Below are 13,228 nucleotides of genomic sequence, written 5' to 3'. Positions count from 1 at the left end.
GCAAATTAAACAGGATAAGTTAAATTCGAATTGAACCGATTGGAAGGTTTAGGAGCTTCACAAAGTTAAATCTTATGTGACATTATTTGTATCAATATCCTTTTAGACATAAGCTTGCAGTGTGCACACTGGGACAAATGACAGCTCTCATTACAGCTCTCATCACTTTTTATCAAAAGCCAACATCTGCTGTTTTTTTTTGTTTTGTTTTGTTTTTTGTGTCTGCAGCAAATTTTCAAAGCTAGAGTTAGGTTACATGGAGAGACAGTGTTGGTTATTGACCCAGTAAGTCGTGCAGATGGATGTGAATGTTTTCTGTAACATAATGGTGTCAGGAATTGTTCAGAGAATGAAAACAATGTGTACACATCTGTCTCTCACACACTTGGTTTCACTTAAGACTATCTATTGTTATTTGCCCACATTTATAGCCTAGAACAAAAAAGGTGTGTTCACTTGATTTGCAAGCAGAGACACAAAAAACCATTTGTCTTTTTTTTTTTTACAGTTTTACTGGCAGCTCTCCATCTCTTTGTCTCCGTTCTCTTTGTACAACGTCCAGAAAGGTAATGAGCTTGCAACATTTCAGAGCTCAGACAGACGCCTCAGTGAGAATCATGGTCGCCCACATTAACAAGGCGCTGTTAAGTCAACAGAACTTGACCTGTCCTTTCCAAACCAAAGGCCCATGCAAACAACTGCAAAGGATGATGTGGCCACTCATCACTTCTTGTTTCAAACACTCAGCTGTGTGGCTCAGTCTTTTCAGTCTGAGTTATTTTAGTCAGCATGGCCTGAAATAATTTATTTTTCACAGTTTCATGGTGACAGCCCTTGAGCCATTCTATTTTCCGCTCTCGGTATAAAGAAATATAAATTTTTATAAGCCTTCGACGTTCTTTTGACCCCAAGAGGCCGAAATATATTAAAACTTTAAAACTATAAACAGTATAATGATATGAAAATAGACATACTGTATTGCTGCAGGGAGACAATGTCTGTTAAAGGCATTCAGTAACGAAAATAGAGTTTCACATCTTGCAGAGAGATAGCTGTCGGCTTTATTGATTGGCCTCCAGAGACTGATGTTTTGTGAAAAAGTATGTCAATTAGCATAAATTGTTCATGGCAATTTTTCCCTTCACCCAATGAAGTCCTATGGGATGATGAGAAGCATTATCCATATTTATATCATGCAGTTTTCTATCTCAGCTCTATCGCACTCAAGCTGTTGTCAGAAACACTGTTCATCTGTTCTAGTAGTTCTCTAAATTTACATTATTATCATTTCACATGCAAGACAGGTAAGCATGGTTATCTCCATATCCCTTTCACCTTGTTTATCTACTCTTGTGGAAAGGAAATGCTTCCATTAACTGCTCTTTGCTCTTTACTCATTATTTAGCAATTTTCATAATAACGATGGTTTTCAGATGTTGTTGGTTTCTTTACGCCCTTATTCTTAACCTGACTTTATCATATACTGTATTTAAACATTTACAGCACAGTATTATACAGTGTATTAATGTAATATTATGCTCTGATGTCTTTAGGGAGATGGATATAAGCATTCCCTTAATAAATACCCAAAACATGAAAAAAGACTGAACCTGGGAGAAAAGAATCCACCTTTGGACGCACTTACACAGTCTATAATTTAGACTTATACACTTTCCCTAAAATGCAAAGCATTCTTTCTGTTTTTTTATTGATTTTTCATGCTGTAACCATTAAAGAAAGGGCAACTATTGTGCTATTTGTTGCCGCACTCAGTGTGTGTGTAGGTGACTGAGGCTGTACCCTTTTTTCAAAATCTGACATCTTTGTCTGTTCCACAAAGGTTTTCTTTCTGTGAGAATAAAAACATTGTGGGTTTGATTTTGGAACCATGATATCAAATGGTCAGTGATATTCCACATAGATGAAAAATGTTCTGCTGTCAAATTTCACTGTGGCTCCACCTGACAAAGTTGCACCGTAAAACCAAAAACACCTACAAATGCAAAAAGCTATGTACATTGCTAGAACCTGTATTTGTTACAGTATTTCAGGAAAAACGTTACTAAAAATATTGCATTGCCCATTTTATGGTAAGATGATTTAATGTAACAATGTAAATTAATATTAATTAAATCACTGACCATCATCGGGGTCCAGGATTTCCACAGATGCGACTTGTGGGAATTCCAGAGCTGCCATCACTGGCTCAGACAGAACTATCTGGAAGGTCTCTGACACTTCATACTTGCTATCTGACAGGATCCGGACCTTCCAGGTGGCCGTGGTCTGGCCTGGGTTGAACTGCACCTGTTTTTGAGATTTCCCCTGGAAATCTTTGGCCTTTTCTGCAGTGCCATCCTTTGTACCAATACCTTGGAGAGGAGATGAAATAAAATGTTTTTATCATAATGAGGTAACATCTGCTAAACCTGTAAAAAGGGCATATTTGAAGTTTTCCGGAAACATATCACCTTGATCAGTTTTTTGATCAGCTTTATATTTTTAATATTTTTCATATTTAGATTTAAATAAACACATTTGTATTTGTTAAACTGTGTGCCTATGAATGGCCATATGTATGCAGATACTGTCAGTGAAAAAGACACAATTAAAGAACTCTAAAGCCAGGAAAATGTCATGGCATAGTTAGTCTAACCTGACAATATCCGCTCATCATCATGGTGCAGTTGCCCACCCTAGTGCTAAAATGACCATGGAGAGAATAAAGCCAATTATCCCTCTTGTCAGCCTGGCCACAGCAGAGGTGGTTAGAGACTGACTTGCATTCTCTGACCTTCAGTATGTGAGCTGTTTGATAGGGTTACACTCACTATAACTGTGAAACTGACAGGATCCCTGTTGAGCGCGAGCAATGAAGCTGCTAAAATGTACCACAGCCTTTTCATTGTCTTCAAACTGGCCACACAACCAGGGGCCACAACAGCGATCTGGCAGCAAACACTGTAGAAACAACATGGCTGCACATCCCCAAAGCACTACCGCTGTAGAAAATGACTGGAAAAATAAAGCACTCGAGTAACATTTTTTTTTTTTTTTTATGCTATTTGGTCACAACTGAGGGATGAATAAAGAGAAAAACTTAAATATCGGTGCTGCACAAGATCTAAAAAAGACCGCAGATTGAGAAATGCTTGAGTTCGTATTTTTAAGAAAATTACCATTCTGCTCTTTGATGAAAATGAAAAGTGAGCTTTGATATGCAAGTGCAGACATGTGCTGAGATCAAATGTTCATGTTCAATGAAGCTTGAAAAATAAACAGTCTTCAAAGAGCCGCCAGGAATAGAAGTAGCGTGATTTGCCCCCAACTCTATCACCTCCACAAAGCCTGGATTGGATGCTACCATTCAGTGCAGCCGCTCTGAGGCTTTGCGGCAGGTGGGCTCACTGTAGCCTCCCAGCTGATGCTGTCTGCACATTAACCAGTGAAGCAATAGATCCACCAGTCAGCTCCTCTGATCAGTGTTCAGTCAGGCAGGGCTCCACAAGAAGACATGTTCTTAGTCCTCATGAGAAGGCAATGGCCGGGGATCAGTCACTATCTCAATGCAACACTGAGGCAGATGGGTGGCTTGAATTGCTAGGCTGCTCCGGTGGCCTGTTACTGCTGGTTAATCAAAATAGATTGTTGCAGGTATTCTTCTATTCCCACCATAGCAGAGAAAGAGGGAAACTCCAAATGATCCTTGTGACGTTCTTTTTTTTTGTTACCATGAAGGATCCCATAATTATTATTGCAGAGATCATTTTGAAAAGTGGCGGATAAAATATTCTGTCCGAAATTAAAGACAAAGCTTTAAATATAGTCATCTTACAGCTGAAAAATAGCAGCAGAAGGGTAAACAGTTTGACGGGCAAATTAAAAATTGATAATAATATAATAGCACATGGAACACGTTCTATTCAGTCTTTTAGTTAGGTCAACAAATATTTTCCTAGTTGGACATACAAATAACTTAAACGGTTAAAAAGACTGAAAAAAAGACAGTGTTTGATGAAACAATTACTACCTAAGGATGTAAAAATGTACTTGCTTAGTGAACTGACAACATAAAAGGTCTCACAACTTATGCATTTAGAAAGAGAAACTTTATTACTTTTCATACTTCCAGGGCATTGTCAAAACTAATTGGTTCTGAGTTGGAAAAAAAAAAAAAAGAAATTACGCCTTCCATTGTGTGCTTTCCATTGCCACCACAGAGAGATACACTACCCTCCCTCAGTTACTATCATGCCCCTTCATGCTGCCTCAATCATAAAAAAACTGCACTGTTAAAGCACATAACAGCAATTCGGGTATGTTTTCTCTGGGCACTCAATACTGAGTGCATCTAAAGTTTAAAGTAGCACTTCTTTAATTTATAATGCATTCATTAATAAAACAGTAGCAATGCAGCAGGAAATCAAAACAATGGGCAATATTTTGTTTGTTGGTGCAAGATTCTTTTACACCATATATGATTTTGTTGTTTAATATTAATTAAACTGTGGGTCATACAGGCATGTTTGTTGATTTTCGTTTTCTGTTTTAAGTGCATTCTGTTGATTTATATTCTGTAGTACTTGTTTTTACTGTGAATTATTATCATAATCTGCCTATTAAATATATGTTTTTACTTCGCTAGAGTAAATGTACTGTGCAGTGTGAAGCCCTATAAAGGTCAACCTAATTTGCATATTACCTCGGCCCCGGATTATACGAAGACACACACTCACTGGCCACGTTATTCACCTATACAGTCTAATGTAATTCAACAGAGCAGTTCTGCTATGAATTCTACTTTTACAATGTAATAATTTTTCAGTTTTTAAGCTTAAACAGTCAGACAGGCAATAACTCTACACTCTTTATTATTGAGGTTTTAGTACTTAGTGGAGCATGTGAGTGGATTATAATAGGAGGTAGTTCTAAAGGTTTGGCCACACTATTTAAAATTAATTTTTTTTTAAATAAAAAAAAAAATTTAATTTGTGGCACATCTGCTATATTGGATTGTCTTAGATTGTACAGGTGTACTTGATAAAGTGGCCAGTGAGTGGAGATGACTATACTTAATTATCTTATAGGCTTTGAACTAATTATTTTCATCTTCACCTTCTCTATATACTGTAGACAGAATAAACACTAGCACTGAAAAAAGACATTTGTGCCAGTAGTGCAAATTCCTTCGACTCATAAACAGTTACAGAAGCCAGTTTTTCAAATAGTGTTAACTGCTTCTGTTCGTTTAGTTCCAGCCACTAAATTGCTTGACTAACATTGCGGGTGGCGCCTTTCCATAGCCAACAACCTTAGATGACCTTTCTCATGTGTACAGGCAGTTTCTGAGGGATTTTTGTGTGCTATTGTGTGACTGGAACTTAAATACAGGCCTGAAGCGAAAGGTGAAAGGTCATAACCCGTGTGATCCTGAAGGGTATCTACGCTAGACTTAGAGTTGCCTTAAAGTATGTCAAAGTGTGGTTGTGTTTGTGTGCGTGTGTGCATATGTGTGGTTGTGTTTGTGTGCTGCGGGGGGTTGTCTGTCAATATGTCGGGCTCTGGCATTCTGCTGTCAGTCAACAGATGGTAGATGTTAAGAAATGTAAAAAAGACACAGAATAATGTTTTGAACCCACACAAAATATTGTACATTTTATATTTATTTATTTATTTATTTATATATAAATATTTTATATTATAATATAAAATATTCAGACTTAGAATTTATGATTTTCTTTGGATGTATGAAGGGATTCACATCAGTGCAAACATATCTGCATATGTTTTACCTTTACTTTCATTACGAAAAATCTGGCACATGTTCACATGGTACATCTTCCTGTCTTTCTGTCTTTCTTTTAATTTTTTTATATCTATTCAATATTTATTTATAAATTAAGTTATGCATTATTATTCAATATTGGTGCAGAACTGAACCTGGATAAAGACTTGCAGTTGTGTTAAAAACATCACTACATTTCTATTCATCAAAATGCTGCCTGCTCTCCATTTGTATTAGAGATATGATTAAATCAGAGCTCGTTCCTACTTACTAACGAATGACGTCTCCCCCAGGTAGCCCCGACGTTTCAGCACCACCTCCAGGAACTTAACGTTTTCATCCACCACGTAGTGCTCCTTCTCTAGAGAGATCCAAGCCCAGTTAAGACGAAACTGCTGGTTCTTCAGTTTGTTGCCTCCTGGAAAAAAATAAAGTTTAAGACACCGTGGCTCAGTTGGTAGAGGAGCCCTCTATAAACACCTGTTACTGGTTTCTCGTGGCCAGATGTCGAGGTGTCCTTAGGCAATACACTGAAACCCCTGTAGTAACATTCTCATCTATGAGCAGCTGTCCAACGACAATTTCCCCATAGGGATGAATAAAGTATCGATTATTATTAATATAGTCATTATTGAGCAAAAACACAAAAAATCAAACGCAGACAGCCGAACCCTCCTAACCCAACAGTAATTTGTTTTGGGAGTGGCATAGGAACTTTCACTTATCACGTACCACTTATTAGAGTGATTTCTTTGATACTTTTCTCACTTGTAGTTGAGGCGCCTCAGTGGGAGGTATGAGAGATACGCAGCTCTTACGCTAAAGAAAAAGGGTTTGTGCTGCCTAATTGCTTCATTTCTTATTAAGATGTTTCCTGTCTGAACTGGTTTATTTTATCCTTGCCGTTTGAAGTTGGATTCAAAGGCCGATGCAGTCCTGGAGGGTATCAATGCTCCATTTGACCATAAAGACTCAAAGCAGAGCCACATACACAGACATCAAACACATATAGATACAAAACAAAATAAATCTGTAAGATGCACAAACACACACACAGACACACAGAAACTACACTTTTATGTAGCTTTTACAGTATAGAATAGCAGCCTTAATAATAATTCACTGGTTACTAAAAATCAGGATGCATCCACCAGAGTCCACGTTGAGAGATGCTGCCTGCTGTTACTGGCTGAGGATGGTAAGAGCCACTTAACATCTGGGGTCCTGAAAGTGGTGGGATAAAAGTGGCCAGAGGGTGCAGGGACATTGTTCAGAGGGTTCACTGTGTTGTGTTAGGCACAATTGAGAGCTACTGCTCCGCCCCACCCCAGTTGTTACGGTCAGTAAATCTGTCACGTCCAGCCATCCACTGCACTGTGTCAATTTCGTTCCACAACCTATACACATTCACCCTGGGTGCTTTTACTACGTGTGAGGCTGCACGGACCTACCAGTTTGTGTGCCCATGTTTTCCACACCCGTTCCCGTGTGTTTATTTTTCCTTTGATCTAATACTGTACATACTTTCTCATACATTGAGTTAAAGTGGGTCTTCATTCCCCCGTCCTTAACTATGACAAAAGGACAAAGTCAGTGTGACGCACAAGGACCAAATTGAGGATAACATTTTTCCCAGCTCACACAAAACCAACAACTCATCTGAATCATTTGGTTCAGCAAAGTATATTAATCCACAATAAACACATGGAGCTACTTTGATGTTCTCTACCAGATTGACGACTTAAATTTGTTCCTTGCTGTTCCTCTAATTTATCTTTGCCGTTCTGTTTACCTGCAATAATGAGCTTAATCAAAAAAGCTCGAAAGAAGAAGACAAAAGGCAGATGCTGAGGTTCCTTGAGCTTGAGGATCCACATCAAAGCAAACTACAGACAGACTTTGTGATGAGGATACTAAACCATAATTGTGACAAAAGAAGGCATGAAACTTGATGTCACTAGAAATCATTCTATTTTCTCTTTTGTGCAAAATTAGTTTTGAATCATTTATGTAGCTATATGCATTTCTCATGAACATAGAATTGTTTCAAAATAACTGTTGCTGTTCAACTTCATAGGCACTACTTCAATACAATTGAGCACAACATCAGCTTTTTCACAACTGGTTTTCCCATTTATAGGAAGTTGGGGTAGGGAATTAGGGAAACTTGATTTTCCCAGGTAGATTTATGTCAGAGAACACTGATTTCTTCGATATATATACATCTAAACAAGTTTCTAATTGGCTTACTCCAACTGCACATATGCAAAAAGCTGCAGACAGGAACACACAGCTGAGTGAAAGGCGGAGTGAAAGAAAGATCATCAATGAGACGGCAACGCCTTATTTTTCGAAACAAAGTCTGCCTAAAGTCCAAATTGTAGAAGTCTAAATAAGTGACTTACTCTTCTGCTGCATGTAAACATGGATTTCGAGTAACCGGGTTTTCTTAAGTGGATGTAAACACCATCATTGTTAATGAGTCTCTAACGTTAGAATTACTCAAAGAATAGTTTCCTTTACAGTTTATACTAACAGATTGATGGCTTTAGGTGTTTCCTTCAAAGCTTCAATGCAGGGAACTATGTTTTTACCTGGTGAAATCTAAAAGTCAAAAGACCAATCTATCTGCTAATGTCACAACATTTATCAAAATTTTTACTTACTGCATGTCACTGTGCCCAACCCATTTCTCTGTGTACTCCAAACAGGCTGCTCCTGCTGATGATGGTAATGTTAAATACTTCAGGTGTGAAGTATTTTGTTTATGTGAGTGTTATGCCAAAATTGGCATGCAAACTGAATAAATCACACACAAGTATAGCAGAAAAAGTTGTTATAAATATTGATAATATAACATCACAAACAAGCATGATCTCAGGTTTGCTTCTTGGAACACTAGCAATATGAAAAGCAATTCGGTTAAACACCTAACATTCGGTCTGTTTGGGGTAAACACTTTTCGGCGCATAGCAGCAAAAGTTGCACATAGGTCACTGTTGTATTACAAACAATATAACTGCTAATGAAGACTCTCAAAATGTTTTTTCTTTTCTATGAAAATGTCTCAAGTGATACATTTAATAAGTCATACATTCTTGAGGTCTACCACAGTGTAGGATTTTTGCTTCCTGTGTGTTCCACATCAGTCTTCTGAAGGCAGGTGACCTGTGTTTGACAGGACCTCCCTACTCCACTTGGATTAAAGCCAGCAGTATGGCACGCATGCCACTGGCAGACACTGCATATGTGATCTCTGAGTCATGAAGAGGCCTGTCTCCCACGGAGGTAATGGAAATGGAGGCCTTGTCTATTCATCTGACTTCACACACTGGCACAGGCTTTGTGATAGTTATAACATAGCAGATATCCTTGATCTTAAGCATAATTCTAGAAAATGAAGGAAACGCATTATCACCTTTCTATAATCAAACACTCAGACAGGGATGTTCCATTATACTTCATTGGTGGGATTTATCCCAAGTACCTCATGCATTTTATAGCCTTTAAATGGCAATGCGTATTGAACAAGGCTGTTCTTTTTATTATAAATCACACTAAACACCTGTTTGCCCGCAGAAATCACAAACATAAAATGGCTCTTTATTTTTTTGTCATTACCAGCAAGTTCTGAGTAAGACATAAATCTGTGCTTTCAAACATAAGAACTAATTTATGTTCAGTGTTTATGCTATATACAATCCTGCCATGACTTTGCAAATATAGTGTTTAGGAGGTCTTAGAGCCAAAGTGTGGCCTTCAGGGAGCTGGGGAGTGGAGGTGCTCGTTTCCAGAGGACCACTCCACTCCTCCAGATTTCTTTCTAATTAAGATAAGCAGGGGTTTAGTCTACTTCAAAGAGGCCCGAAGGACAACACCAAAGTTAATCTTTAACCAGCATTCACAGCATTGACACAGAATGTAGTGAACACATAGGTATCTGTAATGTTTGGGTCTTTGCAATGTGAGCCAGTTTAGAGCAGAACCATTCATCACATGTATACTGCTCATAATGTGCATGGACTTTATATTAGACTGCACATAACATTCAATTTTCTGTTAATTGTAATATTATAATAGGAGTCCTACAAATGCCACTGCCAGTGATCATAATTCATTCGCTTAATTAAATGACAGCCTGGTCTTTCTGTCTTACTGTTCTCCAAGAAGCTTTTGTGTCTCTTAACAATAGCGTGAGCAAAATGTCAGCTTTTACTTAAACATAACCCACATTATAAAAGAACCTCTTCTCAAAAACTCTTGCACAGCACATGTACAGACCACAAACACAAGTAGTTGTTTCTAACATTGTGGGATGTGTGATGAGGGACAGGAACCTTTTGAGAGAGGCCAAAGAATGTGGGAGGCTGTGCTGTGCCAACTTAGCGCCCCTTGTCTCCTCCCTGTTTACATGTTGCAGACAGACCTTATTTGGTCACCGTTAAGCATTGTGGAGCCACGATGCCCCATAGACCATTGTCTGTTCATTCACCCAGCCAGGCAGGCAGAGAGACAGACAGGTGGCCTTTTGCCCACAGAGCCACTACTACACTGACTAGGCAGGATAAAGTGGGACTAGCCAGTGAATCCTGTTCAAAAGACACAATACATCTAAAAATACGTAATGATGATATACTGCAAATGGACTTTGCATGCTAAGATTCCTCTCATGTACTTGCAGCAATAAAATGTCATGCAACATTCTATAGAGATAGACGAACAACAGTGCACATTTGCTTCCATATACTCAAATACAGCCTCTTCTTATCATAAACATATCTTCCTACGGCATTATTAAAGTTGATTGGCATTTTGTAGAAGCATCAAGGCAGCAAGCTCAAGCTGTTTTTTTAGAGTAAATACTTTAATGTTAGATAAATGTCAAAATATGAAAGTGATATTTATTTTATTACCTAGATACTAAATTGTACTAAAAACAGAAGGATGTGTCTCACATTACGGAACATCAATTGAAAAATGTGCAAAGGGAAATGTGGAATGGCTCTAATATAAATGCACACTTCATTTTCTCATGCTTCATTTGTTTACACACATGCATACATTTAATAATGTAGATAAGAACATTCTTTAGGGGGACACTTGCACCTGCACTGGGAGCCACAGCGATGTCTGAAACACATTTATGCACCTTATTTAATCTACTTCACTCTCAATAATAACACAGTTCATCAAAAAACCTAATACTTCATCAAACAGCCCTCGTTTGTCAGGGCACTAACCTGTACAGGTCGCCAGTCTATCTCAGAGTTAACACAGAGGGACGTACACAGACAGACAACCATTTACACTTACGGGCAATTCAGAGTCACCAATTATGCAGTGTATGGGGCTTTGCAGATACAGACTGATCAGAGTGGCCAATTGCTGATTGGTGTATGTCACACTAACTGCTGGCCAGACTAAAATAAAGCTTTGGATCAATAAGGGATGGTTTATGGACTCCAGAAGATGACTCATATGATTTGGATTATTCCCCAAACTTTAAACTAGGTCATGAATTTCCATGTGGCTACATTTTGGGTCATGACAAAGTACTGTGTTAAACGTTTACTGTACACTTAAATCTCAAAACACCACAATTAACAATACATCAAATATACAATATATTGTTGCTATATTAACACTCTGAATTGTACATTTTACTTATATTAATCGGCATTTTATCATCAGAACTTATACTAACTATAAAAGTGCACATGCCCATACAGCATACTTTTCACCCGTCCAATTAAGGGAAACGATGATAATCCTGTCGAAGGAAGGAAAGCATGGCAAAGCAGAGAGAGAGCGAGCGATATGGTCTAATCACCCTAAGCCTTGCATCAGCAGTAACGAGTGGGGAGCTGGTCATGGCTTGAAAGATTCTGAACTGTTAGGATTTTACAGATCTAAACCCTTTTCCTAGCAGTAAAGACCTTCGGGGAACAGGTCTGCCATAAATTTGACCACTCTGACTACTCTGTTGGGTCCATTCTGGCTGCTATTGCCTCGCTGTCCACTCAGACACAGTGGTCTCTCTGAGGCAACATTCGCTGGGCCTGAAAGATAGGGCAAAGGAGCTTCTGAACAAAAGTGCTGGGTTAGGGAGCCATACATGGCTTAAAGCAAGCATGGCTTTGCTCTCAGCAGGAAAAGTTCTTTGAGATTAACATCTGAACCACAACTATAGGATTTAATTTTGTGCTCTCTCCAAATGTGGAATACAATGGCTGGAATTGCTTTTTTCCTACGCTTGCAATGATTGTAACACGAGTAAACTTGTTTAAGGTCTTTAGAAGTTTTTCAGGACTGCAGTGCAGCAGTGTTTATCACTTCCTGTTCTTTTCTACAGGAACATGATTATCTTCTTCTGTTGCTGATTAAAATAGAATATATTTTAGACCTTTTTTGATTTAATTTTCACAGCTTGATGGCTGCAGAAATACAATACCTGAATTATACAGTTCCCTGTGTTCAGCTATATGCAGACAAAACCTCATACTAAGATCGACAAATGATTGTATAAACTGCTCAATGTCAATACATAATGGACGAGCAAAGAATTTGCAGAGCACATAAGAACAGGGACATATATTTGAAATGTGGGCACTAAATAACATCCCCAGAATGCCATCTGGGATAAAGCAATTAACTTTATAGTTTGTGATTCATTGTGCCTTCAGTGAATCAGAAAATCAGCTGCACAGTAAGAAACCTTTTAAGGAAAGCGGAAATCTCCATCATCATACAATTTCTGTTTTCGGTTCCAATTTGCAGCATTAGGTTGTTGTGGAAATAACTGTGCGACTTTCCTCCAGTATCTCTTCACGTTTGGAAAGACAGTGAGGAATTCTCAGAGGTCCTGTTTCAGATTCAGGGGCTATTTTGTTCACTGCCCAGGAAAGAAAACTAACATAGGAAATACTGTACAATGTGATTGCAGGGAAAGGTCATTCCCGTCCTGGGTGTTCATGCTAGAGTGTCCTCGCATACTGCCACAAATGACATAATCTGTCATGCGCTACACAAACCCCACACAGGGGCACTTTGGCTGTGGGGGATAAATGTTTTAAAAGTTATCCAGGAAAATTCTAAATGTATTTAGAAATTTTAAAAATATAGATCAACATGCATAGGAAATAACTAAACCTAAATTTCCCCACGTAGGAATCACTGGCATCACATATGTGCAAACATTCTGTATTTGAAAGTATAATCCTATTAGTCTTGCCTGATAATATTAGTTGAAACCGAATTTTTTTTCAAAGATCTTAGGGGTTAGAAAGCGGGCAAATCTGGATGCACAACTCTGCAGAAGATTTGCTTTTTCATGGGTTGCTGATTTCCAACCAGGGGCACATGGTGTTTTGCCAAGCACCCAAGGTGAGGACTTATCCCTGATCATGGCAAATTCATTAGAGCTGAAAAACAGACTGTTCAGAC

General features: G+C 38.4%; 1 protein-coding gene across 2 annotated transcripts in view; it reads right to left on the bottom strand.

Moving 5' to 3' along the window:
* The window catches only part of frem2b (FRAS1 related extracellular matrix 2b), a 52,434-nt gene that overhangs the window by 19,181 nt on the left and 20,025 nt on the right, over positions 1-13,228 (bottom strand). For both annotated transcript variants that reach the window (XM_067506518.1, XM_067506519.1), the window contains exons 3-4: positions 6,057-6,203; positions 2,142-2,372 (exon numbers count right to left, since the gene is read on the bottom strand). In XM_067506518.1, coding sequence (XP_067362619.1) covers positions 2,142-2,372; positions 6,057-6,203 — 378 coding nt within the window. The remainder of the gene's footprint in view (positions 1-2,141; positions 2,373-6,056; positions 6,204-13,228) is intronic.

The sequence above is a fragment of the Channa argus genome, chromosome 6 (genome assembly GCF_033026475.1).
Source record: "Channa argus isolate prfri chromosome 6, Channa argus male v1.0, whole genome shotgun sequence".
NCBI classification, from domain to species: Eukaryota; Metazoa; Chordata; class Actinopteri; order Anabantiformes; family Channidae; genus Channa; species Channa argus.
Note: the sequence above shows the minus strand (reverse complement) of the source record. Positions and strands in the feature narration are given on the sequence as shown.